We start from the raw sequence: 27,764 nt of genomic DNA, 5'->3' as shown, positions 1-27,764 counted from the left end.
AGGTTGTATTTTATACAACCATTCAAATGTGATTTAAGGCTATATACTGTTGTTAGCTAGATATGATAAGATAAACAATAATATCTAAATGCACAGGTGATATTGATAGGTACCTCTTCATTATCGTCACATCCTTAATAGTGTCAAATATACATATGACATGCCTTGATTGGTTGCACTTTTTGGTAGGTACCTCTTGGGTGCTGTGGTCAAATTCTTCTTTGAATGTTGATTGGTTGCACTTTTTGGTAGTTACCTCTTCATTATCGTCACAGTATCCTTAATAGCATCAAACACACATATGACATGCCTTGATTGGTTGCACTTTTTGGTAGGTGCCTCTTGGGTGCTGTGGTCAAATTCTTCTTTGAATGAAATCTAGGTATAAAACAATGGCTACAAGGGAAAGTGAATGAACATGTAATAAAACCTGATTGATTGCAGTTTTCAGTAGGTACCCATTCGATGTTATAACCGGATCCTTTTGGATTTGGATTTTTGAATGCCTCAACATTCAACCTAACAGAAGGTGGAGTTGAGGTTCCTCAACACAGGTTGTCATTTTTCAGTCTTACTCTTACCTACCTCAAGTTTGTCATTAATAGAGAGGAAAATTGTTGATAGTCACCACATTTTTCTCCTTGCAGAAGTTAATAGGTGCCTCTCTGGGTTTTTCTGCAGATGCTGAAGCCTGTGCCCACTGCTCTCCTAATCAAATTCTTTAAAACAACTATAGGTGTTGATAATATAGATGAACTTGATATTATACACGTAGAAGAAGGTAGAAGACACAGTTGTGATGACTTATGACAAATGACTCACATGTATTTTTTACAGGTTGAGGCCGAGATTTTTAATTCAAAACAGTGAATCACACAGACATTAAATGCAATGAGAACAAGGTTGCTCTATAATACATTTTCAATTGATGGGCAAGTTCAATTCCCAACCCAGATTGTACACAAACTTGTCGTGACATGAAGAATCATGATGGTGGTTAATCAATTTATTCTGATTATTGGGTTTCTTTTCATGATCCTCTCCCACCTTTTTGCCTCTTCTCTTCAAGTCCAGCAGCTTCATTTAGCATGTCAGCAGCATCCTTGTGCATGTCCAATTTGGCAAGAGCCACTGATTGCATGTAGAAGGCCGTAGGCCAGTCTGGGTAGACGCATTGGGCTTGCATTGCATCTCTAAGGGCAGCATCTGGTTGGTCACACAGCAGATAGCATAGACTGCGCCGTGCATAAACAGTTGGGGACACCATGGTTCCCACATCTACAAACTGCTCCAGAAACAAAGCCAAAAGGACCACAAAGAGAATATCATGACACAGCTACTTCCTTTGCCCAATTCAAGAGATCTCTAAATCAAAATGGGCGCATGCACACATGGAGATGAATGACGAGCAAATTTGGGAGTGTTGGACATAACCAAAAAAACATTATATCATATGCACAGTAATTTAAGCATCAACTGTATGATTAGCTCTGAATAAATCAATTCTCTGCCTATATTTTTTACACAAATTGATGGGGTTTTGGATTCTTTTAATGTTGGAATACATGGCCAAAACAGAAGCCGATTAAGGAAAGCAACTGGGGCGGCATGGGATCCTTTTAAGCAATACAGAGTGCTCATCCCTTTTTTACCCCTTTTGCCTTTTATGACTTATAGTGTAACCTATGGAGATACACCTTAGCATTTGCACAGCATCATACTTTCCATTGGAAGAGATAGAAATCATACCTGAGAATAACAATCAATGGCAGTTTTAAAATCCTTGTCACGGAATGCAAAGTCCCCACGCTTCCTTGCTTCTAGCATATCTCTCATCTGTTGGGTCCATTCTTGGAAGGACAACTGAACCAATACAACACCAAGATAAACCACTCACCATTGGATGTAAGAGTATAGAGATGCCAAAAAAAAACCTTCATCAACAACTCAATTACCTCATTGGTTCCTTCATCATCTCTGTAGTGTGTCATAACCAAGATCTGATGGATTGCTGTGAGGTCCAGTCGTGAACAGGCCTCACCCATTGGTGATAGAGGGTGCTGTGGGGTTGGTGGGGCATCCTCATGCTTTGGAATCCCAAGCATGACGTAAGATGGAACCTGTAACACCACAAAGATTCTGATCAGGATTTTAAAAGAAAGGCGGCTAAGTGTAAAGCAGATTTTTGTTGGAGCAAAAATTAGATCATTGATCAAAAAGTTAATAGGGGAATAAAAAGTAAATAGGAGAACAAAATCATATCCAGGAAGAACAGATTTTGCACTTGCAGCCATCTTATCAAAATCATGTGAAACAAGGAAAAAGATGTCTGGAAATATTTTTATAATTAATTGAGCACAAGGATAAAACAAGGAAGCATAGATTGAGGATTTACAAATGCAAATAGTCAAAGACAAGCACAGGTTCCTTACATCAGGTTTGGTTTTCAGTGGGGCAAGTGTTGCAACAAGGTCCTTTGTATTAGGCCGCTCTCTAGGTTCATATTGCAAACATTGAGAGGCAAGACCAACAACGGTTGTTGCTTCTTCTGTAGAGAAGTTTCCCTCCAAATGTGAGTCCATCAGAAGGATGATATTTTTGTCCCTTATCAAATCAAGAGCCTGAAAACAAGCACAGAGAATAAATTAATACTGCAGGTTCTATCCTGCTTTCACATGGATCATGCTTGAACATTTGTTATTCCATCATCACTGTCCAAGCCTCCTCCATCTGATGTACAAAAAATAACAATGGATCTTTCAGCATGCATGTTGAAGCCTATTGATTTATCTTTGAAGTAGAAATCATAATCCTATTACCTATGGTAGAATGAGACTCTTATACAGTTCATTCCCTACACAATATTATGGTTGATTCATCCACGTAGATCATCACATAAAATGATAAATGCATCTGTAATTAGAATCCAATAAGACAACAGCCAACAATATCTGGACTCTCCAACTTCACCCAGCATACCTGTGTTGATACAACAGGCCACGAGTCTGGGTGTGGGATCCTTGTCCAATACTCCTAGTTAGCTTGTTTGATTTATTTTTTTATTTTCAATGGCTTAATAGAGTTTCATTGAAAAAAGAGAGTTTGTTAGAAGTGAACTTGTATAAGAATATTTTAGATAAAAAGAAAAAAATGAAATAAAAGAGAAAAGAAAGGGAGTTCTTAACAAAGACATTTTTGCTTTTGATTGATTTCTAATTGATTTTTAGTTTTTATTTTTTTTCCATTTATTACGTCAAAGTTTAGCCTAGTCCCCTAAAATTTCTGAGACACCTATACATATCCATACAGAACACCTACACCACCTGAAACTCAAGCGACCACAGCAATATTTATTCCTGAATCTTTATATAGCCGTAAAAATCCACATGATGGAATTCAAATGAACTGTTTTGGTTTTGAATCATGCAAGAAACGTTCGAGGCAGAATTAGGAAAAAATCTGGAAAAGTGAAGCATGGTGTTACTATAAGAAGAAAAGATGCCAATCCTGATTCATGTTGTATGACATTAAATAGTTCCATAAATAGCACTAATTAAAGAGAGGGCAAGGAAGCATATTGTTGAAGAAAACAGGGCAGTTGTTCACAGTAGGTGGTCTTTTATAAGTTGAGAATGATGAGAAAGATATGAACAGTTTAAGCTCAAAGGGGTGTAGGAGACTGTGTGAAGAATCAAAGGAAAATTAATCCCTTTTCCAACATTCTCCTGTTTTGATTTAGTTACTTCAGACTAAACTGAGGGTCAATTTACACAACTGCAACCACAAGATCATGGTTTCCAGATTGTCAAACAAAAATGAAGCTATCTGTAATATTAACTAAGCATATAAGTTCATCACAAGTATAATTGACTCACATGACTTGGCGGGATATGCTTTCCACTTAGCAGATCCAAAAGGACAGTACCAAAGCTGTAAATAACACTTTCAGGGGTGACCCTTCCTACAATATACAGATTATAGCAATTACAGAAAGTACAAGTCCAAAAGATACAGAAAGATTGATCATGCAATCCAAAACAAGGAAATAATAGTCCTTACTAAAATAAATGACAGATAAGCACCTAGTTATCATGCACTGTAAAACAGTTGCCACATCTTTTCCTAATCAATCTGTGAAAACAAAAGGAACTTAATTTAAATATGTGAATGCCACACCATGTGGTATTGCCATTTCATGCTACTCAAAAGGCGACATATTTTGCAACCTTATTTGCATTGTCTCTTCCAAAGAACTGGAAGTTCAGAACTAAACTCATCAAAACTGGTACTAACAAGTGAATTAAAATTCCAATTATGATTTCAATACAAACTTGAACTCAAAATTTGTTATCCAAAGTAGGGTTCCCAAAAATATTTTTTTTCTAGAACAAGAGGTCATTGTTTGCAAGAGCCCACACAAAGATTAGCAGATCCATATAACTATTTTAAAGAGCAGCCCAAGGATCAAATTAGCTAAAGATATCCACTTCTTCTCCCACAATAGATATCAAATAGTAATTTTGATATTTCATTGTAGAGTTAAAACCTTGAATCCAATTTTTTTGTCAAGGCCTTAAGATTTCCATCTCCTCGGTGTTCTAGTATTTCATTAACAATAATTAATTTTATCAAGTGAACACAAATACACTTAGGAGCCCACTACTAAGGTGAGAAATTATTTCAGTCATACCCAGTGATGAATATAAATTGTATGCCCAGCCACTGGCAAAACAACACAATCACTCACAATTTGATTTCCATAATATCAGTTGTTCTACCAATGATTACCACTCAGCACTCTTCAAATCTTGTAATATGATTTCAAGTTAAATATTTGGAACCATGTTTGTTATCCTTTAAACAAGTATCAGTTACAGAGGCAAATCCCCATGTTTACTTCCACTAGAAACCTCTTTGTTCCTAATAAATAATTTTATGTGAAGAGTCTTCTTTCCCTCTTTAAGATTCCGCAAAGATCGACCACTATGGCACAGAGTCAAACAATGGAAGGTGGAAATTTCTGTCTGCATCTCCTCTGGTATGTTAACAGGGATATGATACCATTTGCATTCATAGTAAAACAGAAACTGCAAAAGTTACATGGGATAGAATGCTGTAATACAAAGATACTAGCAAACTTTTCAAAACAAACATGTCATTTGGCAATAATTCAAATTGTAGCTTGTATATTTCAAATACGAAACATGCAAGAGTAATCCAGTTCTTCACCAGTTTGTTTCAATTACCAATCAAGAACTGATTTTAAGTTTTTAAAATGTACAAAATTCTGAATGGGGGCAAAGGTTAAAGATGCACACCAAGTAGAACAACAAATTAGGAAAGTGGGTATAAGGGGAGCCAGATCAGTTTCACAACATTTTATGAAGTACCGGAAAACTTAAATGACATTTGACAAACAAATAGATATCATTCAGATTAGAGAAGTACCATTTCTTAGATATTCCGGAGGTGTGTAGGCAAGATTTGTGCTATAACTTTTCCCATCTCTACTATTTTTCATCAAGCCAAAACATGAAAGCCGTGGGTCACCATCCTACAAAGTCCAATCAAAATATTAGATTATCACCTAGCTAAACATCAAATTATGTATAACAGTAGATAATAAACTTTAAAATTTTGAGAAAAGAATCCATTATAGCACCTCGTCAAAGAGAACCCTATATGCATTCAGATCGTGGTACAATGAACGGCTTTCAGTACTACAAAAATCCAAGGCTTCAGCAATGAAAAGGGCTACTCTCAAACGCATGGCCCATTCAATGGTTTGATTTTCCCCTGTCAAGAAAGAAGAAAGACCTGAGTTTAATCTAAAACAAACAGTAATCCAACTTTCTAATTTCAACTTGAAACCAGAATAGAGTACAATATATCAAATTAATAAAACTCAAATACAAAAATTTGATAAACAGGGCAAAAAGTAAACCAAAAGAAAGCCAGAATGGAAAAAACAGAGAAATGGAAAAAGTAAACAATTACAACCATGTATTCTATACCAATTAAAGTTCCAAAATAGACATCAATTGGACTTAGTCCCTAATACATATAATAGATTCATCCAATTCTAAGACACAGACAAATTTAATCAATCATTACAGAATCATCACCACCACCAAATGAAGCTGCATACTCAAGTACACAACTTGAGGACACAAATCCAGCTACATTACCAGCCTTTTCCCATATCCTCACCATCCCTTAAGATCACTACCATAGCTTGCCTCAAGGAAGCTGAATCCCAAGTAGGCCATTAACACTAACTGAAAAATTATCTCATGCCTTAGTTAAATATTGCCAGCCATTTGGATACAAATTTCCAGACTCTAATAAAAACACATCTCAAAAGTTAGCACAGAGGTCAAATGAATAAAACAAACTAAGAACCAGAACAAAGGCATCGATTAGAGTGTAACATACAAAATTCAAATTCCAAATGAAAACATACAGTGGAATAAATGCTTAGCAAGAGTATCATTTGGCATGTACTCAGCAACAAGCAACCTCTCATCACCATCACAGCAATAACCAATCAGATTGGCAAGTCTCTGATGCCGCAACCTCCCAACACCCCAAGCCTCCTCCTAAAACAGTGAAAACCCACAAAATCAAACACACAAATACACACGGAACAATCAAAAGAACAAAAATGATGCCCAAAGAAGAGATTCACATCCTAAAACAGAAAATCCCACAAAATTAAATGCACGCCTACTGAAAGCAATCAAAAGAACAAGAAATGAGAGTCAATGAAGATGGTACATCCTAAAAGAGCAGAACCCATAAAATTAAACACACCCACATATACAGCAATCAAAAGAATAAGAATGAGAGGGAAAGAGAGCTACATCCTAAAATAGCAAAAACCCATCAAAATTAAACACACCCACAGACAGCAATAAAAGAAGAAGAAATGAGAACCAAAGAAGCATGTTCGATTACAGAACAGAAAAACCCACAGAACTAAACACACCAATACACAAAGAAAAGAGTCGCATCCCAACACAGAAAAACCCACAAAATCAAAAACACAATACACAAACAGCTATCGATAAGAATAAGAAATGACAGCCATAGCAGAAAGTCACTTCCAAAAACAGCAAAACCCACAAAATTAAACACACCCACACACAGAAATCAAAAGAAGAACAAAACGAGAGCACACAAAAGAGAGTTACAGCGAACTGCTTCGGGTCCGGCCACGCCATCTTCGTAAATTTCTTCACGGCGATCCACCGACGGTTCTGGAGGCGACCCTTGTAGACGATATTGGGGGCCTTCTCGCCGCTCTCGGAGACGATGGAGTCAGAGCTGAAGTTATTAGTAGCTGCCTTAAGGTCCGAGAAGGAGAACTCGGAGAAGGATGGGACTCCCCCGTCGGCAGGGGAGGGAGGGCTGAAGGGTGGGTTCTGGGTATTGTGGCTGTTGTTGTGGTGATGCTGGTCATCTTTTTCTGGGTGTGTCTCTGTAAGGAACGACGATTCACAGCAGCCCATGATGACTCAGTGAGTGAGCTAACGAGTTGAAATGAAATGAGCTCGACCCAGTTATCCTTCCTTTTTGTGCTTCTTCTTCGGTGTCGTCTTCTACTTCTTCAGTTGCTTTCTCCACTTTCACTTTTCCAACAGCGTTTTCATCACCAAATTGCCTTTGAAAAACATCCACAACACTTTATCTTCATTTCTCATGTGTTTGTAGCGCCTTTTCACATTACATATCTGTGATTTTTTTTCTTGCTCTTTAATTCCCACTAAATTTGACTTTTTTTTTCCTATAAATATAAACTCAATTTATTCTTTTAAATATAGGTAATGTTTAAAATCAGAAAGTCGATGCTAAATATTCTTGAAAACACTTTGAAATTTTTTGAATTATATTTGAAAATATTCTAATTTTTCTTTAAAATTTAAGGATTAGAAAAGACACGACACGTTTATCAAGTTAAAAATAAAAAATAGTTTTATACTATTTTCAAAAAATATTTTTCATTTATTTTCATTTGTCATCTCAGTATTATTTTATAAAATAATTATTGAAATACATTCACCGATTACAAATAAAATATTATATATAAAAATTATTTTTTAAAACATAAAAAATAGTTTAAAATATCTTAGATTCTCAAACAATTTTTATTATTTTAAATATTATAAATTAGTTTTTAAAATTTATTTTCAAAAACTATTTTTTAAAATAATTTTCAAATAAAATCTTTAAAGGCTTGTTTGGTAATTATTTTAAAAAATAGTTTTAAAAAATAATTTTTAAGAATATTTTTTTAAAACTATTATTTGATGTTTTATAAAATAAAAAACTGTTTAAAATCTAAAATTTTTTAAGTAATTTTTAATATTTTTAAATATGGTTTAAAAATGAATTTTATACCTATTATTTTATTTTTAATCATTTTAGACATTTATATAATTATTTTTTAAAGTAACCCTTAAAAAACAAGTAAAAATAATATAAAACAATTAAAAGATATTTTCCAAAAATACCATATTTTCTATTTTTTAAATAAAAAATAAAAAATAGTTTTTAATTATCAAACATGATTTTTAAATTTTTTATTTTGAAGAACAGTAGTTACTAAACAAACCCTTAATTTATCTTTTTTAATAGAATTCCTATAATTTGTGTAGAGTTTAACAAAAATAAATATAATATATATATATATATATATATATATATATATATATATATATATGTTCCAACACCACCTCAAAATTAATTTTTCATTTTTATACTTAAATAAGATAATAAAATTTAAAATTAACCTAAAATTACAATACTAAAATATTTCAAGTCCATTTTAGAAAACATCTCAAATTATTTCTACATAATATGACTCTTTCTTATATATAATACTTTACTACCGGTTTCAATCTTTATTGAAGTTCTAAAAAGCTTTATAACAAATTTGAGAAAATAAAAATAAAAAATTAGATTAAATTATATTAAATTTTCTTATATTTTAAATTTAAAAAAAATTAAATACCTCAATATTTTAAATAAATTTTAAAAATCATTGTTTTAAAGAATTTTTATATTTTATGTAGGAGCTACTTTCATTTCCCAATTTTAAAAAATAAAAATAAAAATTGTTTTTAAAAACAATGAACGAAAAGGTGTTGTAGGGAAGTCTATTGCGTAAATGTGTTTGTGTGGGTGAATGAATGAGAGTGTGAGACAGCTAAGGTGGTGGATCCTAAGAGTGGTGGTGGTGGTGCGTGGTGAGAGGGCTAAGTCCTTTAGGGGCAGGACATGGTGAAAGTCAAGTGGGTACCTAAATTCACAGACCCACACCCAAAAGAAGAGCAGCCAAATCATATCTTGTTCATGGGTCCTTGGGGAGGTTACCCAAATGTAAAGATCAAAATTGACCTATTTTTGAATTGGGTTTTGGCCCTTCATATCAGGGACACTTTACCTACCTAATCTGGGGGTGTATGAATTGAAAAGTCCTCTGTTTTGTGGGGGCATTACTTGTTGGTCTGTCCATTCCTAGCTGGATGCCCCCCCTCAGTATACACTTTCTACACTTTTGTCCACTCACAAATCTCTACCAATAACTACCATCTAACTTTTAATATGGGTCTTTTTCTTTTTTTTTTTCTAGAACATTCTTTGCAGCTTGGTTTAGTAACATTTTTTCACTTCCATCATGTGTTTAAGTTAGATTAAGGCCCATTTGGACTGACTTTCTATAAGTCCAAAACTATTTTTTAAGTTCAAGAACTCCCATGTTTGTTGGACTAATTTCATCTAAAGAATTTATGACTTAAAAATATTGTCTTTTATAAAAAATTTGTTTTCACTTATTAAAAAAAAATCATGTTAAATAACACTTTTACGATTCTAATATGATCTTTTAAATTTTCCGACTTTGTTTTCTTTTCGATTTCTAGTTAAAATAAAAAATAAAAAGTTTTTCAAATTATATGTAATGGTTCAATACTAATAAAAAAAGTCAGACCCAACAGGTTGGATATTTGAATATAATGCTACCAATAATTGTACTAATGCACATATGTGTGGCTTCCATCAATCGGCCCTATTTTAGAGTGATGAAAATTTCGATATTTATTTGATGAGAAATTGAAAAAATATATATAATATAAATAAGAATAAGCATCCCTTAGGAATGGAAATCTGCCAAATAAGGATATACAATAGATGTGTTGAGGGCATAAATATATTTTTAATGAGTATTAAATGGAGATTGATTGAAAGGCATATATTCTTTACAAAAGGGTGAAAGTCTCCCATTTGGCACAATGCCAAGCACAAAAGCTCCTAATGCAAATATGCATAAACAAGTGAATCACCAACAAGGGTTTTTCCATGGCACCACATATTAAAAAAGTGTCACCCAATCACAAGTGTACACTTGGTATAAATATTTAAATAGATAATTTATCTTTTTCATGAAATCAAACCCGAGACCATATGCCTCTACCAATCGTACTCGAGACAAATGAATCATATTTGCCTCTACCAATCATACTCGAGACAAATGAATCATATTTCTTTCCATCCTATCATAGTCTCATTGTTTATACTTAAGTCTCATTTTTTTATAATTTAATAATACCGCCCGAGTCCAAAGTTAGGTATAATACCAAATCAGTACCTACGAATTTCCTTACTAAAACAGAATTGGGAAACCTTAGCTTTTTTTTCAAGCACACCTCAACTTGGAATTTGAGGGTGTCGAGTGTGAACGAGCAAACGGAGGAAGGAATCAAAGAGGCGCAGACTTCAAAGAGCCGTGGCCTACTAACATTTTCTAAGCCCATGTATTCAAAAGGACAAACTGCAGCGTGTATTATTTTCCACAGTGATATCAACCAGATAATCAATGACTCCGTGAAGATACTTTGTCATTTCATAGGAGGAGGGAGGACCACCACAGGCTAATCAGTACAAAGTATATTTGTTTGTAGTGGGATCTGATCTGATTTATAATATAGATAGATTTTCAACTATGCCAATCATTTCTATAATAGTTCTTCTACCCACCAATACCTATGAAATTATACCATATCCAGCAACTGCTTTGTCAAGCTTAATCCATTGTTTTCAAAGCCAGTAATCAGTGTTTATCATCACATCAGTCCGATAATCGTGCATCTGCATGGCCAAACTACAGAAAACTGTCTCCCAGAAACTATTGTCCTAATCAGCTATGACACTGCAAGACAGTGATAGAAAACACAATTATCAAAACTTACTTCATGGTTCGCCAGCTTCGCTTCTTCACTGCTCTGCTGTTGTTTCTGAGCAGAGGCCGGTCTCTGTGCTGCTGCATTCTGGGTTGGGGAGATGGCCCTTGATGAGCTTAGCCATCCTGTATACACACCACAGACCAGGAGCTCATGGGACAAGATTCATCTTCGATAAAAGCTTATTAATTAAATAAAAGAATCATTGCGTCCAAACCACTCTAATCAAGTGCTTTCAAAATGCTCCAATGTCAAGATCTTCTGTACAATAACTTAATCTAAAGTGATCATTAAAATAAAGCAAAATTTATTTTTATAATTACAGCATATGATATATGGGCATTTCCACGACTTGCGTCGTGCTAAACTGCCCATAACCCTAGAATTCATCTTGGTGCAAAACTGTTTTGAGTGAAATCTGCTTCCTCCAAGGACCATCTGCCTGACCCAGCTGCCTGTGCTATTGATCTTTCCATGGAAAGCTGTTTTCCCAAACCCAAATGGGAAATAGTATGCTTAAAATGGGAGTTCCACTTATGCGTCTTCATTCTCATTTTACACAGCTGCAAGACTAGCTCAGTAATGAAACCAATGGGCAACGACAAATTTGGTAAACATCACCGTCCACTTAACCCAGCAACAGCTTTGGAATCATCATTTTCGATCAAGGGAAACCAAATTGAAACCTAATTGGCTTTGCATCAATACTTCTTGTTTGGTATCTTGACCTTTCTTCCTTTGGAGACAATAACTCAATGGCAGTGGTTGTAGCTCAAAATGGAATTCAATTGGAGTTGGGACCAATGATCTTCTCCAGGAATCTGAGCCACCAAAACAAACTGCTGCTGACATGAATCAGCCAAAATTTTCCTCACACCTGTCTTTCCCAAAGGGGCAGTGTGCTCCTCAAGTTGAGCTTCAGATAGTCTTGCAGGAAGGACCATATGCCATAGATAATGAACCAAAATTACCAACATGAAAGCAATGGACACGATTTCATTTCACTTGCCACTATTAAAAACTCTCATGCCTCAGCAAGCTTATCTTCTTCAATTCGTTGTAAAAGCTCCTCATAGGCTCTCAAGGAGTTAGCTGTGAACCTCTCCATGGATTCAAAAATATGTTGCAAATTCGCATGTATACTATTATTACTGCTGGTTTCACTTTGGTACACAAGATGTCCAGCTAATGCGAGGCCGTCACTGTGCCCTGCAATCGGAACCATCTTTTTGTCCAAGGCTTGAATCTCCTTCTGAATCTTCTGGTCCTCCCTATCCAAGTCCTTAACTTTCCGCTCTAAATCCTTATCAACCAGCGCCCTCTGGCGCATTTCTAGTCTACCCCGTTCCCAAAGCTGAAAAATACTCTTGGCAAAAACACGAATAGAGTCCACAACTTCTTTCTCAGAAATCCTATCCATAGCTTGTGACCACTGATTGCAAATTACAAATGCAGGAGGTGCACCCACCCTCCCAGGAGAGAAGGGAGCTATTCCATCTGCTGTTTCTTCTGGCTCATATAGAAGACATTTTACGAGCCAATTATTCAAGGCTCTGACATAACCCTTCTGGGCAGCAATCCAACTAGAGAACATTGAAGTCCAGTGAAGAAGATCACGTTCAAGCCGCAATGTGGCATCAAGATGGGCGTCACTAAGCTTGTGAGATGAAATGACATCTAAATTTCTAGCTTCTCGGATTGCTTGACACTGACTACGGTGACATTCAAGCATAGATTTCCACATCCTGGTTAGGCTGATGTAAATAAATTTCATATTAGCAACCAACAAGACAATGCAAAGAATAAACATCAACCATAAAGAGCTATGCAGAACTACAATTAAAACATGAACAATTAGTTAATCTTTGCCATGGCGGACTACAGAGACAATACTTCAGCAATAAACAACTAACGTAAAAGTTGAAAATTCCATGCAGTCACCGTATCATAATTTTCAATCAGATTAACTTCATAAATATTTATTTATTCAAATCCATCCAACTCTACAGTATTATAAGTCAGTAGCTTTGATCATGATGTTTAACAACTGTGGAACCTCAACCAGATTTAAAATAAGTCTGTAAAAACAAGAGTTATTACAAACAATAGCTGCAGATAGACAAATAGAACTACAAAAAACTACTAAAGAACTCATAAAAGTCACGTACCCTTGAATTAATTCATTTAGTTGTGGCCACAACTCATCATCTCTTAACTTATTTATCTTTAGAGAAATCTTTTCAACAACCTGAATGGCAATTCTTATTTTTGTGGAAAGACTCCTGATCATACTTCTGGTCGAATCAACTTTGTGAGCCTCAGCACCCCTTTCATCCAGACGCTTCAACTTCCGACTCTTCCTCTCATGGGCTACTCTCATTTTTTCCTCAACCTGAAAAAGAACATACATGGTTGTTCCCCATAAGGAGCCTATAAACAGGGATTCACAAGATATAACTTTAGGGAACAAAAGGGTCGGTCGAAGTAAAGGAAGGATACGAGATCTTTTATAAAGAAAAAGACAAGAGACTAAGTGAAGAAAACCAAGGCAGAATCAATGTTTCTTACTTATCTAAATCCATACTTAGAATCGAAAAGATGGGAATCACCAAGTGCCATTTTATCCATGTGAGAACATTATGTGATGATATTTGAATTGATAAGAACTAATAACATAGATACAGATGCCAACATAAGATGGTTGGTAGATTATGATTCCTATCCATGAAAGTATAGAAGGTGTGCAGATAAAGAGACCAGTCAGAAGACTAATAAGCAATGGCAGGACCAGTTAAAAATGAAATGCCTCCAAAAAGAGCCCTTCCAGAAACACATGCATGTGTGCACTCACAATTATAATAGAAAACTAAAAGAAGTCCCTTGATTGGTATCATAAGTTGAAGCCAAGCCACGACATAAACATGATGCATATTTCTTTCATGGCTTCATCATTTCAGAGGGGCAAGGGAAAAAAAGGAAGAGTATCTATAACCATATCTCTTTGGAGTTAGATCCTTTAAATTATTCTTTTAGCTTTGCTATTGGAGAGAGTTTCCACAAGTTCAAAATATATGTGGCCCTTAATCTCTTGCTTTGGACAGAAATAGAAGAATTTTGCCAAAGGACAGGGAGGAAAAAAGAAAAAAGAAAAAAAAACCAAAACAAAATAGTGATGGGTTGAGCAAATTCTGAAAATGAAAATATCGAGACTTGCTTTTAAAGAATGGTTTCTTTCCTATTGGACATCCTCGAGTGCCTTAGCTTTGACTAAGTGATTAATGACCTTACAAATTAAAATATGGAATTTGATCGCATTAGCAAATACTTCCTCACGTCTACTTTCCTGAGAATCTAGTCAACAGTCACCACTCTGTTCATGCACCTTAATTCCACAGATCTTAGCCAATACCATGATGATTATGTAATGTTCTGGTGGCAGTTATCTATCTGTGGTTTGTGTAGCTATATTTTAAGGTGCACATATATACACATGCAGCAAATACAACACACAATCCCTGCACCCACACATTGCCAAAAGATATAATATCAGATCACCACTAAATGTTCTACAAGTTCCAATACAATCAACTTTCTTGGTTTCATAAATATACCAAAAGAAATAAAACATTAGAACATTTTGTTAAACTATAATTAACGAAAACATTGAAATTTGTCAATCTTATGGCAGAAATATTGACTAAAAAATATAGCACTAAGGAAGAAAATTGAAAAATTATACTGCACCCAATCCCAAATGGTTGAATAAGACTACCCCCTCCCCTCTTTTTTTCCTTTATTTTTTCTTTTTCTTTTTGTTTTTTAAGTCAAATAATTGCTCTTTGCTTTAAAAGGGACAAGCAAGCTTTAAGATGGAAAACTGGAACGATTTCTGGAAAGCAAGATTGATGGGTGAAGTGTGAAAACAAATAGTTGCCTTCACATCCCTCCATGGCCATGAGTTTCAAGAAATTGTCTACATTCTTCTGTCCAAAATATAGAATGCATGTCAATGATATGGAATCCATAAGAAAGCTTGTCTACATAAGAATTATGACCAATGGAGACATTAAACATTAGAATGGACACAATTTGTGCCAGAAAACAGAATATGCTGTCAGATAAAGCAACTCCACAAAATCTCGAAATAAGGATACATTTATATATATGTCAAGTGCATGAGAATGCACCAAATGGGAACATGCAAGGACACAGAATTCTAGCTTGTTTCAGCGTGCTCATGTGGAAAGGATAATTATGAATTGTCTTTGATAATCAAGTTATAACATATCAGCCACATAGCAAATTTGCAGGCGCCGGTTTTTTTTTTCCTCTTCGACAAAATAAAATTCAAAATACAAGAGCATTCTACTCCACGTGTTTTGTTTTGATTAGAAAGACGTGCACTTATTTACAAATGTCCAAAATGGTTTCTGACACATCTGACAGGGGAACAAACGTCCAAACACGCCAACTGCTGACAAGGATAAGCATCCTAACATAATGGTGGATGATAAAGGAGAAATCATGAAACAAGATTGCAGTTAATTGTCACCACCACATGATTCCAGAAGTGGGTGTATATAGGATGACGTAGACATGTACCATATAGTTCAGCTAAAGAAAATTTCCATTTGAACTAAAAATCCAAAACTACATAAATTAAAGTCTAAACCAAGATTGATTATGCAGAAAAATTAGAAAAAAAAAAAAAAAAAAAAAAAAGGAGATGAAAAAGAAAAGGGGGAAAAAGAAAAAGCATACCTTGACTTCATCATAGAGTTTCTTCTCCCAAAGATGCAGCTTTTGTAAGGTAGAAGAGAGATTTCCTGATCTCATCCCGGCACCTCCATCAAATTCCAACTCCATAGGATCAGCCTTCTCACCGGAAGCCGAGGACTCGGCATTTTTGGAAGTAGCAGGCTGTGAGGATACTAAAGCGGCTACCGAAGGAGAAATGGCATGCAACATCTTCGAAGAAACTGCTTTCAAAGAACCATAAAATTGAAAATCAGGGGCATGATGATCCAGTTATTGAACATTTTCGATTACATTCAAGTGAACCCAGATCCATATAACTACAATCAAATGCTTCAGACTCACTTAGCCATGAAATTATCACAGATGAAGCAATCTAACAAATAATAAAAACAAAGAGAAATAAGAACTCGAAAGGAGAGAAAGACATGGAATATCAGAAGCTCTGTGGGAAAAATTTTACCTTGATTTTTTGGGTGGTATGGGTGCTTTCCCACCTCCAGCATTTTGGCAAGCTCATTTCCACACTCTGAAGCTCTCACAAACTGAACCTGAATTTCCCTCACCACCTCGTACATACCCCGAGGCCCGCCACGAGCTTTGAATGCAGCCACATTACCCCGATCTCCGGCCTTCTCCTCACTATCAACCACCTTCTTCTCCAACATATGCACTTCATACTCCACTCTGTCGTTATCCGCTGAAACACTCTGTCTCTGATAATGGGCATCCATATTATCCACCTTCTCGCTCTGATTCTCCATCATCTTTGCGTAATTGCCACCACCTCCACCGCCATCCACAAACTTCTGATTTCCGTGAATTTCCTTCACAACTTCATGCAGATAATCCTCATCTTCCAAATCAGGAATACCCTCCTCCTCTCTCAAATCTTTCGAGTCTCTACTAGGGGTATATGGAGGATAGTATTTATCATAACTCTCGAAAGGGTTAAAGAAGTCCCAAGCCGAGCTGCTAGGCGGTGATGGCGGTGGTGGAGGCGGTTTCGAAGATGACGCCCCCGTTGCCATAGCGGGCGATGAAGCCCCATACGGCTGCTGCGGCTGCTGGCCATAGTAGCCGTAATTTCCACCACCATAACCGTAGGGGTAAGAACTAGGATTATTGTTCGGATAGGCATATGGGTAGTACGAAGCTTCGCCCATGTGCATCTTTTCAGGACTCGCCGGCCGGTGCTGGTACGTCACCGACTGTGTGGCCTGATTTTTCATGAAATTCATGTTCACATTCATGAACCCTCTCGGAAATGAACTTAGGGCTTCCTCATCGTAACCGAGATGGTCCTGATAGCCATGACGAGGCGAATAGTGTTCGGAATGGTGGAGGGATTCCATGCTACCATCTTCGTCGTCCGAATCCGAGTGAAAGTTTAGATGCGACCCGGAATTCGAATTCGAACGGTCGTTCAACGCAGCCGCCGCCGGCGACAAGCCCGAGGGCTCAGCCTTGAGTTTGATTTCCCTCTGAACCTCATGATCTCCTTTTTTCTGAACCGGCAGCGGCAGCACCGGCGACACTGCTGACCCATCAAGATCCAGGTCAAAAAATTCCTGCAATGACCCTCCAATCACCTGCAAGCTCTTCATATACGCCACATGATACGCCGCAAAAGTGTACCTTTGCTGTATCGCGTCATCCAAGCAAGCACATCTCTCTCGGCAAAGCGCCACCGCCGGGAGATCATCAATCTTAGAAGTCGTACACCCCATGAAACCAAAACCCGCAAACAACCCAAAAAAATACCCAACAATCAAAGCACTGAAAAAAGCATCTCAACCACTAAAACCATGTGAACCAGGGTGTTTGTTTCTCGGGAAAATTTCAGGAATTAGGGAGAGATAAGGGGTGAGAAAAGTGGAGGAGAGAGGAGAGAGACAGAAAGAAAGAAAGAGAAGAATCTTGACAGCGGAGCCTCTGTCGTTTTGGGTTGCAGAAGAGAGGAAGAGAAGAGAGAGAAAATCGCAGTACAGAGAGAGAGAGAGAGAGAGAGAGAGGGAAGAGAGGAGAGAGGAGAGAGGAGAGAGGAGATCGTGAGTGTATCCCTTTCGGTTTTTATCTTCGGTGTGAGTGGGTATATTTTTCGGAGCACGCTCCTTTCACTTGTACACCAAACCGCCTACGGTTCATTAAAATACGAAAATAAAAATAAAAAATAAAATCAAATTTTCAAAGGGGTCAATTTTTAGAATTTTAGACCATTGCTTTCCAGGGAGAAAGTGGAGTTTCTAGAGAGAGAAAGCTCGGGTATGACAGAGGCTTTGACGCCTGTCGCCGCCGTTGGCAGCGGACGGGAGTACGTGCAATTCCAACAATACCCCTTCCAAATTACATAATTACAGCTGTATTTCTTTAACTAAAAAAGAACTGGGGTCTAGTTTTTGACCTTTTTTATTTTTTGGAATACCATTCTTGTCTTTTTGGTTAAAAATATGTAATGATGCGGTGGACCGACTTTTGAGTCGCCTTCTTTTTCCCAAAAAAAAAAAAAAAAAAACAATTTCAAATTTATTTTCTATTTAATTTTTAAATTAAACAGATAAAATAAAAATAAAAAATATAAACGGAATGTTCGTACCAACATGGAAAGTTGAATCCTTGGCATTCAAGTCACGGAAAATGTTTTCCAAGGAAAAAGCTTTTCCTCCCATGTATGTAACGGATAGAAAAATAGAAATTGAGTTGCTTCATCTACAATTTACTGCTTTTACTTCTCTCTCGATAAAGTTTCCAAGTTTCCATCATATGTAATTTCAATTTCACACCTCTTTCTGTTAGGAGAAATGTCCCTCTCATTTCCCAAAAAGCAAATTTTTCCTTTTCCTTACAAAATCCATTTCTACTAAACTTGTAGTTATTTTTTAAAAAAAAATTTTACATGTTTTCATCCCATTTAATAGTAATTTTAAAAAATATTTCTCATTTTTTAATATAAAAATAATTATTATTTTTAAGTATTAGAAATAATAGAAATACTTTCTAAAATCACCGTTAAATATACTTTAAGGCTCTATTTGGTTTTCAACAAAATTTAAGGAAAAATGCAAAAAAGAAAATAAAAAAAATAGGTTTAAACTCAATAAATTATTTTTTCATATTTCTTTAAACTTATTTTACTTATTTATAGAATATTAAATAATCAAATATATATTATGGTGAAACAAAACATAAAAAAAATTATTTTCCTTTATATATATTTTCTTTTCTAGACTATATTTAATTATTAGAAAGTCTTTAAAAGTAATAAAAAAAAAACATGATAAAGAAAACAATTTTCTCATATTTTGTTTCACTATAAAAAATACCAAATATAATTAAAATTAATTAAAAATTTATATAATTTGAAATTATTTAATCTTAATACAACAGAGAAAAATAAGTTCAATGGCTTTAAAAAAATTTTATAAAATAATTTATTATTTTCTAATCTATTTTTTATTTTCCTTCAACTTTTATCTCCATTTTCTTTTCCTCAATTTTTCCAAGAACCAAATATAGCTTAGTATTTTCTCATATCCAAATATAAGTAGTGTTTGTTTTTTTATTGAAATATTTGACTTTTTCTAATCAACTGAAAATACGATTAATATCAATCAATATAAAGTAAACTTATTATTAATAAATTTAGTTTAATTATGTTGTTTTATTTCAACGAGTTACTTTTAGATAAATAAATAAAAAATCAAATATTTTGATTTTTCATATTTAACTAAAAAAACAAATGCCACCGTAATTTAAATTTTCAAATACCAGAAAAAAATAAAACCACTTCCTAAATTTTCTACCAAATCCATTTTAAATCGATAAAAACCGTATTTCATTATTAAAATTTTAAATTAAATCCTATTGTTACAAATAATTGAAAACTATTTTCAAAAAGAATTATCAAAACCATATTTAAATAAGACCGAGCACATGGTCAACATTAGAGAACAATTTACTTGAATGCAACGATCTAATAGTACAAATAAAATAATTATTTAATTTAATACGTGGAGCGCATGGACCGTACATATACGAAAAACTTTATTTAACAATAATTTATAATACTTTTACCTCGAGAAATCATATGCGCCTAAGCTATTATCTTGGTTCAATGATATCTATTGACCTACCATTGTCCTTCAAAAAAATTTCTAATTTTTTATTAAAATTGTGATTAATAATAATAATAATAATAATAATAAGCCACGTATAAAATAAATAAATAAATTTTTAAAAAATTAAAAATTAAAAATAAAAGAGAAAAAAGAGAAAGTCCCTTTTGGTCGCCAAAAGTTTTTGTCCCCAATGGTGGGGTGATATGTTTCACTTTATTCATATGTTGCATGGCCAACATTGCTACAAGCCTCAAAAATTAATAGATAGTAATATTTATAACAATTTTTTGGATTTACTATTTCAAAGAAATATCTTGCTATAGAAATTCAATTATTATAGTAAAAAAAACAATATATTGATTAATATTATTAACGAGTCGTTTTCACGGTGTTTCTTAAAAATAATTTTATCCTTAGAATCATTTTTAAGATAAGGGAATAAGTGTTTGGCAATATTTTGAAAAACATTTCTAAAAAATTTGAAAAACACTTAAAGTGTTTTTTTAGAGAAGTACTTAAGAGGTGTTTATTAAAAAAATACTTCAAATTTTTTTAAATATTTTAAAAATACTCCAAAATGTTTATTTGAAAAAATACTTCAAATTTTTTTGTAAATATTTTTTAAAAATTTTCTTATGATCATAAAAATATTTTTTTTTAGCTTTTTAACAATATAAATGTTTATTTATTTTTTGTAAAACTTATTTTCTTTATTATAGTATTTTCTTTTTGTAATACATATTTTTCTAGTAATTTACTAATATTAAAAGTATTTTTATACTTATGGGACATATTGTCAAAAATACTATTAGAATCACTTTTCGGAAGTTTATAAAAGCATTTTTCATAGAAGTGATATAGAAAAAAAACACTTTGACTAGAAGCATTGTCAAACAGAATAGTTTAATGGTGATTTAAAAAAACGTTTTTAGGGTACCTTTTGCATTGATTTTAGGAAATACTTCTAATATTTTTAATACTTGAAAGATAAAAATTTCAATTAAAAAAAATACTAAAAACACTGCATATAATCACTTCCAAACACACTATTTAAATTTAAAAAGTGTATTTGAAAAAAAAATCAATATTTAACTAAATTTAGAAAATATTTTTAAAATTTTAAAATATTACTTATAGTGTTTTCTAGATAAACAATTAAAAAAATTTAAAAAACACTTTTATTAAAAATACTTGGAGTAAAAATAATTTCACACGTAATCTTATTATGCCAAAAAAATATAATGTAGGAATATTTCTGAATTTGACAAAATTATATCATCTGATGGGGGTATTTTGGTCCAAAAAAATATGTGGAGCTAATTAAGAGGTTTCACATTTCTTGAATGTCACCATCAACAATTGACCATCCAGAGTCTTTGTATATTTTCAAGGGATTCTTTCAACTAGGGTTTTATTTTCTAAGGCATTTTCTGACTGCATTAAAAGATATGGGTTTTCCATCGAAACCTCCCGGAAACATCTTCCGTTATTTTCTAGTATTTTCCTCCTCTTGTTTGGGGAGCAGGAAACCAAATTGGACCGTGTTAGATTCAGCCATCCAATATTGAATGCGATTAAAAGTATAGTTAACGTGTTGACAAACAAGTCCTTAAAAATTACTTTATAAGAGTTTTTTTTAGCGTAAGTGGAACTTTAATAATTAATTCTTCTTTTAAACATTATCTATTTTTTCCTTTTTATCGTTAAAAAAAAAAAATATATTCCGACATTTTATTCCAAAATTTTAAAATTAATCTTTGGTGAGAAAAAGTACTTTTACGATATTATATGAAATATTTTTTAATTCGAACATATTATAACCAATACCCACGAAGGATTGACGTCAACGTGTCAAAATTTTCTATTCATGCATGAAAGATGTGACCCAAGAATATGAATAATACGAGTAGTTGATACAAAACGCTACCACCAATTTAAATTATATATTAAAATTTAGTGGTTGGTATTGAAATATTATACATTTTTAGTTTTGTAGATTTTTTTCAAAATTCTAGATGATACGTGGTCAATCATATATGATTTATTTATATTTTAAATAAGGAATTTTTTTTTAATCATGATAGGTGGAACAATTTTTTTTTTTTAAATATCAAAATTATTCCCTTTTTTTAATAAAATTACTTTTAAAATAAAGTTCCAAAATATAACATTCAATTACATGGAATAAATAATTATTTTTATTTTTACTTTTTTCTACTACTCAAATAAGATTAATTTTCTTTGGACAAAAATAATTACCTGTTATTAAAATTTTACTTTATGATATTATTAGTGACATGATTCAAATTCAAGACCATGTACTAGTAATAACCGAAGAACCTTTTATGGCAATAAACCTTGGAGTGTTAATCGTCAAACCCAGAACCATGTGGTAGGGATAATTGAAGAACCTTTTATGGTCACAAACCTTAAAGTGTTAATCGTCCCGTAACAATCAGCATCTGAAAAATTCAAGATACCATCGATGACAAGATTCAAAACTAAAACCACATATAAGTAATAACTAAGGAACCTTTCATGACTACAAACCTTAAGGCGCTGATATCGATAACAAAATTCAAACCTAAGATCGTGTGTCGGTGATAACAGAGGAACTTTCCATAGCTACAAAGCTTGGAGTGCTGACTGTCTCGTAATAACCAACATCAAATCAATTCAAGGCATCATCAATAGTTAGATTCAAACCCAAAATCATGTGTCATTTATTGGGACTACACTTTTTAATATTTGTCCGATCAAGTGGAGTACCCTATCGGACAAGTTGATAAGCCTTTCCAATACCACACCATGTGACATGTAATACTAAAAATAAAAAGCCCTGTTTGGATGTCCTAAACTTTTGCTTTCAAGAAGGCTGTGGAATTGGCATGATAGGAAGCGTTTCTTTTTCTTTTTCCTCTTTTACCCTTAGGGCCACTCATGGAAAACCTGCAAAGAAAAGAAAAGAGAAATCTCTTCCCTTTGAAAGCAGTCTGATTTGGAATATTCAAATTCCAATCCCACAACTGCACGTGAGAAAGGGCTGTTTACTGGGAAAATCAATTCCAATGCATTTGTTTCTTTTTTCGTTTTCCTTAGTCTATTCACCATGTCCAAACACTCCATATTTGGTATGTAACATGTGGTTGGGGTTACAATACACATACTTTAATAAATACATTCATGTTCAAAGTGTTAAAAAAGAAAAAAAAAATACACAGAAAAAAAAAAATCAAAATTAATATTTTTTTGTTGTTGTTGAAATGTGTCACTTTCTTTTGGACCCATTAGATCAATGGACCACCTCTTGAGACCCTTCATAAATAAATAAATTCTCTTGATTTGTGACTTTTTGTCCTAACTCTTGTCTTCAAATGTGTTTGATTTTGGGTTTTTTAGTGCACCAATCATGGAGTGATAAGGTTTTTTTGTTTTTTGTTTTTTGTTTTTTTTTTTTAAGTAATATAAAAAGGAAAAATGGGATTTGATGATTCACTAATATGAAAATATATATAAAAATATCCCAAAAATTTTAAATTAATATTATCTTCATCTATTTAAAAATAATTTGAAATACATGCTCCTTTTAATGAATCATTCAATTATTATCAAAAATACTCTTTTACTTGTCATGTCATTTAAATTAATTGGCAATTAAACTCCTTCGTATAGATGTTTTCATTTCTTTTAGATATTTTATTATTATTATTATTTGGTTTTTTTCTCTAGAAACAAATACCTTATAAGATTCTTATTTTAGTTTTCTAAAAGTTTAAAAAATATTGTGCCAAAAAAAATCCTATTTAAATAGGATTAATATTTTTTTTATTTCTTATAGTTTTAGGGGAAAATATCGTCAAACAAATCCTATTTAATAATAATTATCAATTCAAAAAGTAATAAGGTTATTTATTAAATAATAAATTTAATAATTTATAATTATTTTAATTATGATTGATTTATTTAATATAAAATAATTATTTATTTATTTATTTATTTTTAAACTATATATCAAAGTACAACCATATTATAAAATATTTTATATCTAAAAAACTCTTACAATAAATTTTATTCCTTATTATATTAAATAATTATTAATATTATATAATAAATATAAATTTATTATTGGTTTATTTATTATCAATAATATAAATTTATTTTTAAGTTATTAATACTAGAATAAACTTTTTTTTTTCAAATTCTTATTTTATACTGTTTTTAAGGGAAAAAAAACTCTCAAATAAAATAATAATAATAATAAAGTCTAGTTATCAATTGATTTAGATGATATAACAAGTGAATGAACATTTTTTAAAATAATTGGATGACTTATTAAAAGTGTATGTATTTCAAATTATTTTTAAATAGATAAATGATAATACTAATTTAAAAAATTTAAGTTTCTTTTTTTTCATATATTTTCATATTAGTGAATCAAATTCCACTTTTCCCAATACAAAATGCATTAAAAAAATTAATTAGGTAATTGAACTATAAAATAATTTTTTATTTTTTTCATTTTACAATTGGGAATTTCCATCTTGTGCTCATTGGGATCTACACTAACTATTTGAATTGATTTTTAGAAAAAACCAAATATTTTTTTCCTTTTTTTTTTTTAAACTAAATTGACTTTAAATATATTTAATTGAAATAATTTTTATTGGAAGAGTTTATGATTTTTAACAAAATTTAATGTATAAATAATAATAATGTCAAATTATTTAAAAATATATATTTTTTTAATTTAAGAAATTGTTTTGTGTTATATAAATTTCATGATGCTAAAATTTTTACTTTAAAATATTGATTTTAGCCTTAAACAAAGTCAAAAATAAAAAATAAATAAGAGACAATTCTTGGAGAATTTTAGGGCTTATTTTGTAACTATTTTAGAAAATAATTTTTTTTCCTCTAAAATAAAAAAAAATGTTTAACAAAAAAAAACTATTTTCTATTTTCTATTATTTGTTCTTAATAATAGAAAATAAGATGTTTTTAGATAACATCTTTTAGTTGTTTTATATTGTTTTTATTTGTTTTTTTTAACTATTTTAAAAATTAATTATACAAAACATATAGAATGATTAAAAATATAATATTGAATATAAAATTATTTTTAAAAATATTAAAAATAGGTAAAAAATATTTTAGGTTTCCAAATAAACTATTATTCTACATAACATCACAGAACAGTTTTCAAAAATTATTTTCGAAAATAGTTATCAAACAAACCTTTAATTTTTATGAATTAGATAGTAATTTAGGAGTTTTATAGATGTCATTTAAAAATATTTTTATTTTTTATTTTTTAGAAAAACAAAAATTTCTATATAAAATACAACAACACTTAAAAGAAATTTGAGCATTAAAAAGAAATTTATTATATCAAATTTTAAAAATTGTAGAACTAATTTTTAATAACATAAGGTGAGTTTGTATTGTTTTCTATTTTTTTACAAGAGTTTTTATCTTTTTATTTTTAAAAATAAAAATAAGAAATATATTTAGTCTAGATTTAAATAAATTAGTTTAATAAGAAATATTAAACTAATATTTATGTCACATCAATCAAATAAAAAAACTAAATGACAAGTCTTATGTCAATAGACAGAAAACTTGAATATAAGTTTGTTTTATTTTCACATTGTTAGTTTAAAGTTGTGTACGTAAAAAGAAAAAGTAAAAGGAAAGAAAGAAGAAGAAAAACGATAATCAATTGGTTGAACGTACAAGCGATAATCAGTTGGTTGAACGTAAAATTATCATTAATCATGTTCGAAGAAGAAAAAATGTCATTAATATGGTGGTTCAGCTGCTTTGATTAGTACCATTTCTTCTTTTACAATCTCACTGTAATTTTTGAAAAGTGAAGCCAAGTTGGGAGTGTTTGGTGGCTGTGATTTGGAAAGAAAATAGTTTGATGTGAGAAAATGTGGCATGAGGAAGAAAAAACCAAGTTCTCTAGTACTTGGTTTAGAATGTTTTGTGTGCCATTTTACCCATTGAATGGCCTAGAAGTCAAAAAGTTACTCCTAACATAATGAATCTTTGAAAAATTTAAAACAAGGGCAATACTAAAATCACTTATTTATAATGATTTATGAACATTATTTTTTCCTTTATTTTCACCTTATTATTCGTATTTTTATGTTGCTCTATTTCTATCATAAAATCTTGTTTGATCGTATAATTTAAAAATAGAAAATTGTTTTTAAAAAATTCCAATCATATTTAACATTGTTTTTTTAAAATAATTTTTAAAAATAAAATGAAATAGAAATTAATTTTTCAAAAATACTTAGAAATTGTTTTCAATAGTTTTTAAAAACAAAAGAAAAATATAAACCTATTTTATTATGTTTTCTTAAATTTATTTTTGAAAATTATTTTTAAGTTTAGAAAGTGATAGTAGTTGTTTTTCTTTTCCAAAATTAAAAGTTGGGATAAAATAAAAATATAAAAAAAAATAATAAAAAAAAAAGATGGGAAAAGTGGGCTTGCCCCCATGGTTTGGTTGGTGAAAGGGGTGGTAGTTGTGAGTGGTGATAGGCTGCCCTTTTTTTATTTTATTATTACTTTTTCATTAAAAAAAAAAAAAGGCAACTGAGGTGAATCTAAGACTTCCAAATTGCAATATTAGGCAATAAATTCTTGGGTCCCCACTGAACTAAGAAGAAAACAGTACCAAAAAGCACAATTGCAAGCCTTCAACCTAAGTATTCAATGCCCATATCTTGTCCTTTTCACTTTTGTGCAGTTCTTACTTGCTTTTACTACTATACTTTCACTTTATTTTTGCGAAGAAAAAACCTTTTTTCTTTTCCTTTTTCTCACAAAAATTTAATCCATGACACAAATTAGGAAAACTATAAGTTCTCAAATTTCATGCATGAAATGTATGAAGAGAAGTATAAAAATATGATTAGAGTATATATACAAAAATACGATCAAGCAGAGGATGATAATCTAAATTTAACCCGATTTGGATGAATTTAGAATCGTCTTTAAAAAATAAACACAAAAATGAGATCATATGGGAGAAAAACTTGATTAAAGTATGAAAGAGATACGACATTGAAAAATTGTTAAAAAAATCTTAAATATAAATAATATGTATTGATTGAATTAAAAAAAAAATAGCATTAAAATAATGAAAAATGTAATCGATGTAAAAGAAAATGTAACTAAAGTATGAAAAATATATGATATGAAAAAATCGTTTTTCGTAGCAGTCTGATTTTAACCTCGCATAGCTACGAATCTTGATGGATTTGAATTTTGAAGGACGCCCACGTACCATATCATTTCAATGAAATTGTTTTACAAGAATGCTAGTTTTTTTTTCTAACAAATTCAATGTCATTTTCTTTGTCCTTATTCCAAAATACTAAAAGGCAAGATGAAGAGCAAAGTTTGTGAAAGAAGATCAAGTTGCAGATGACATGGGCAGAGCTAAAAAAGACAGTTTATTCTGAGATAAGGAATGAGAAAAAGAGGGGGGATCTTTTCATGCCATTTGCAGCATTTAATTTGTGTAGTTGATGAGCTTTATGGCCTCCCCCACAAGCCAACCCACCAAGGAAGGAAGACCATGTGCAATGAAGTGAAGACCATTCATATTTTTTCGAAGTACATTCTGAGTTTTTAA

At 32.0% G+C, this 27,764-nt stretch overlaps 2 protein-coding genes across 2 annotated transcripts; both read right to left on the bottom strand.

The window, feature by feature from the left end:
* Window positions 1-737: 737 nt before the first annotated feature.
* Window positions 738-7,788, bottom strand: LOC100265782 (serine/threonine-protein kinase BSK1). The gene is made up of 9 exons (XM_010647883.3): window positions 7,194-7,788; window positions 6,464-6,599; window positions 5,663-5,796; window positions 5,449-5,554; window positions 3,876-3,961; window positions 2,433-2,621; window positions 1,956-2,120; window positions 1,750-1,863; window positions 738-1,285 (listed from the first exon to the last, which is right to left on the bottom strand). Exons 1-9 carry the CDS (start codon window positions 7,509-7,511, stop codon window positions 1,031-1,033), a joined length of 1,503 nt encoding a protein of 500 aa, XP_010646185.1. The 5' UTR covers window positions 7,512-7,788; the 3' UTR covers window positions 738-1,030.
* Window positions 7,789-11,410: 3,622 nt separating this feature from the next.
* On the bottom strand, window positions 11,411-18,083 carry LOC100264167 (protein ALTERED PHOSPHATE STARVATION RESPONSE 1). Its single transcript, XM_002278789.5, has 4 exons — window positions 16,459-18,083; window positions 16,002-16,219; window positions 13,409-13,632; window positions 11,411-12,994 (listed from the first exon to the last, which is right to left on the bottom strand). The coding sequence occupies exons 1-4, from the start codon at window positions 17,723-17,725 to the stop codon at window positions 12,265-12,267; spliced, it is 2,439 nt and encodes an 812-aa protein (XP_002278825.1). The 5' UTR covers window positions 17,726-18,083; the 3' UTR covers window positions 11,411-12,264.
* Window positions 18,084-27,764: the final 9,681 nt, after the last annotated feature.

Source organism: Vitis vinifera, chromosome 3 (genome assembly GCF_030704535.1).
Source record: "Vitis vinifera cultivar Pinot Noir 40024 chromosome 3, ASM3070453v1".
Taxonomy (NCBI): Eukaryota; Viridiplantae; Streptophyta; class Magnoliopsida; order Vitales; family Vitaceae; genus Vitis; species Vitis vinifera.
Note: the sequence above shows the minus strand (reverse complement) of the source record. Positions and strands in the feature narration are given on the sequence as shown.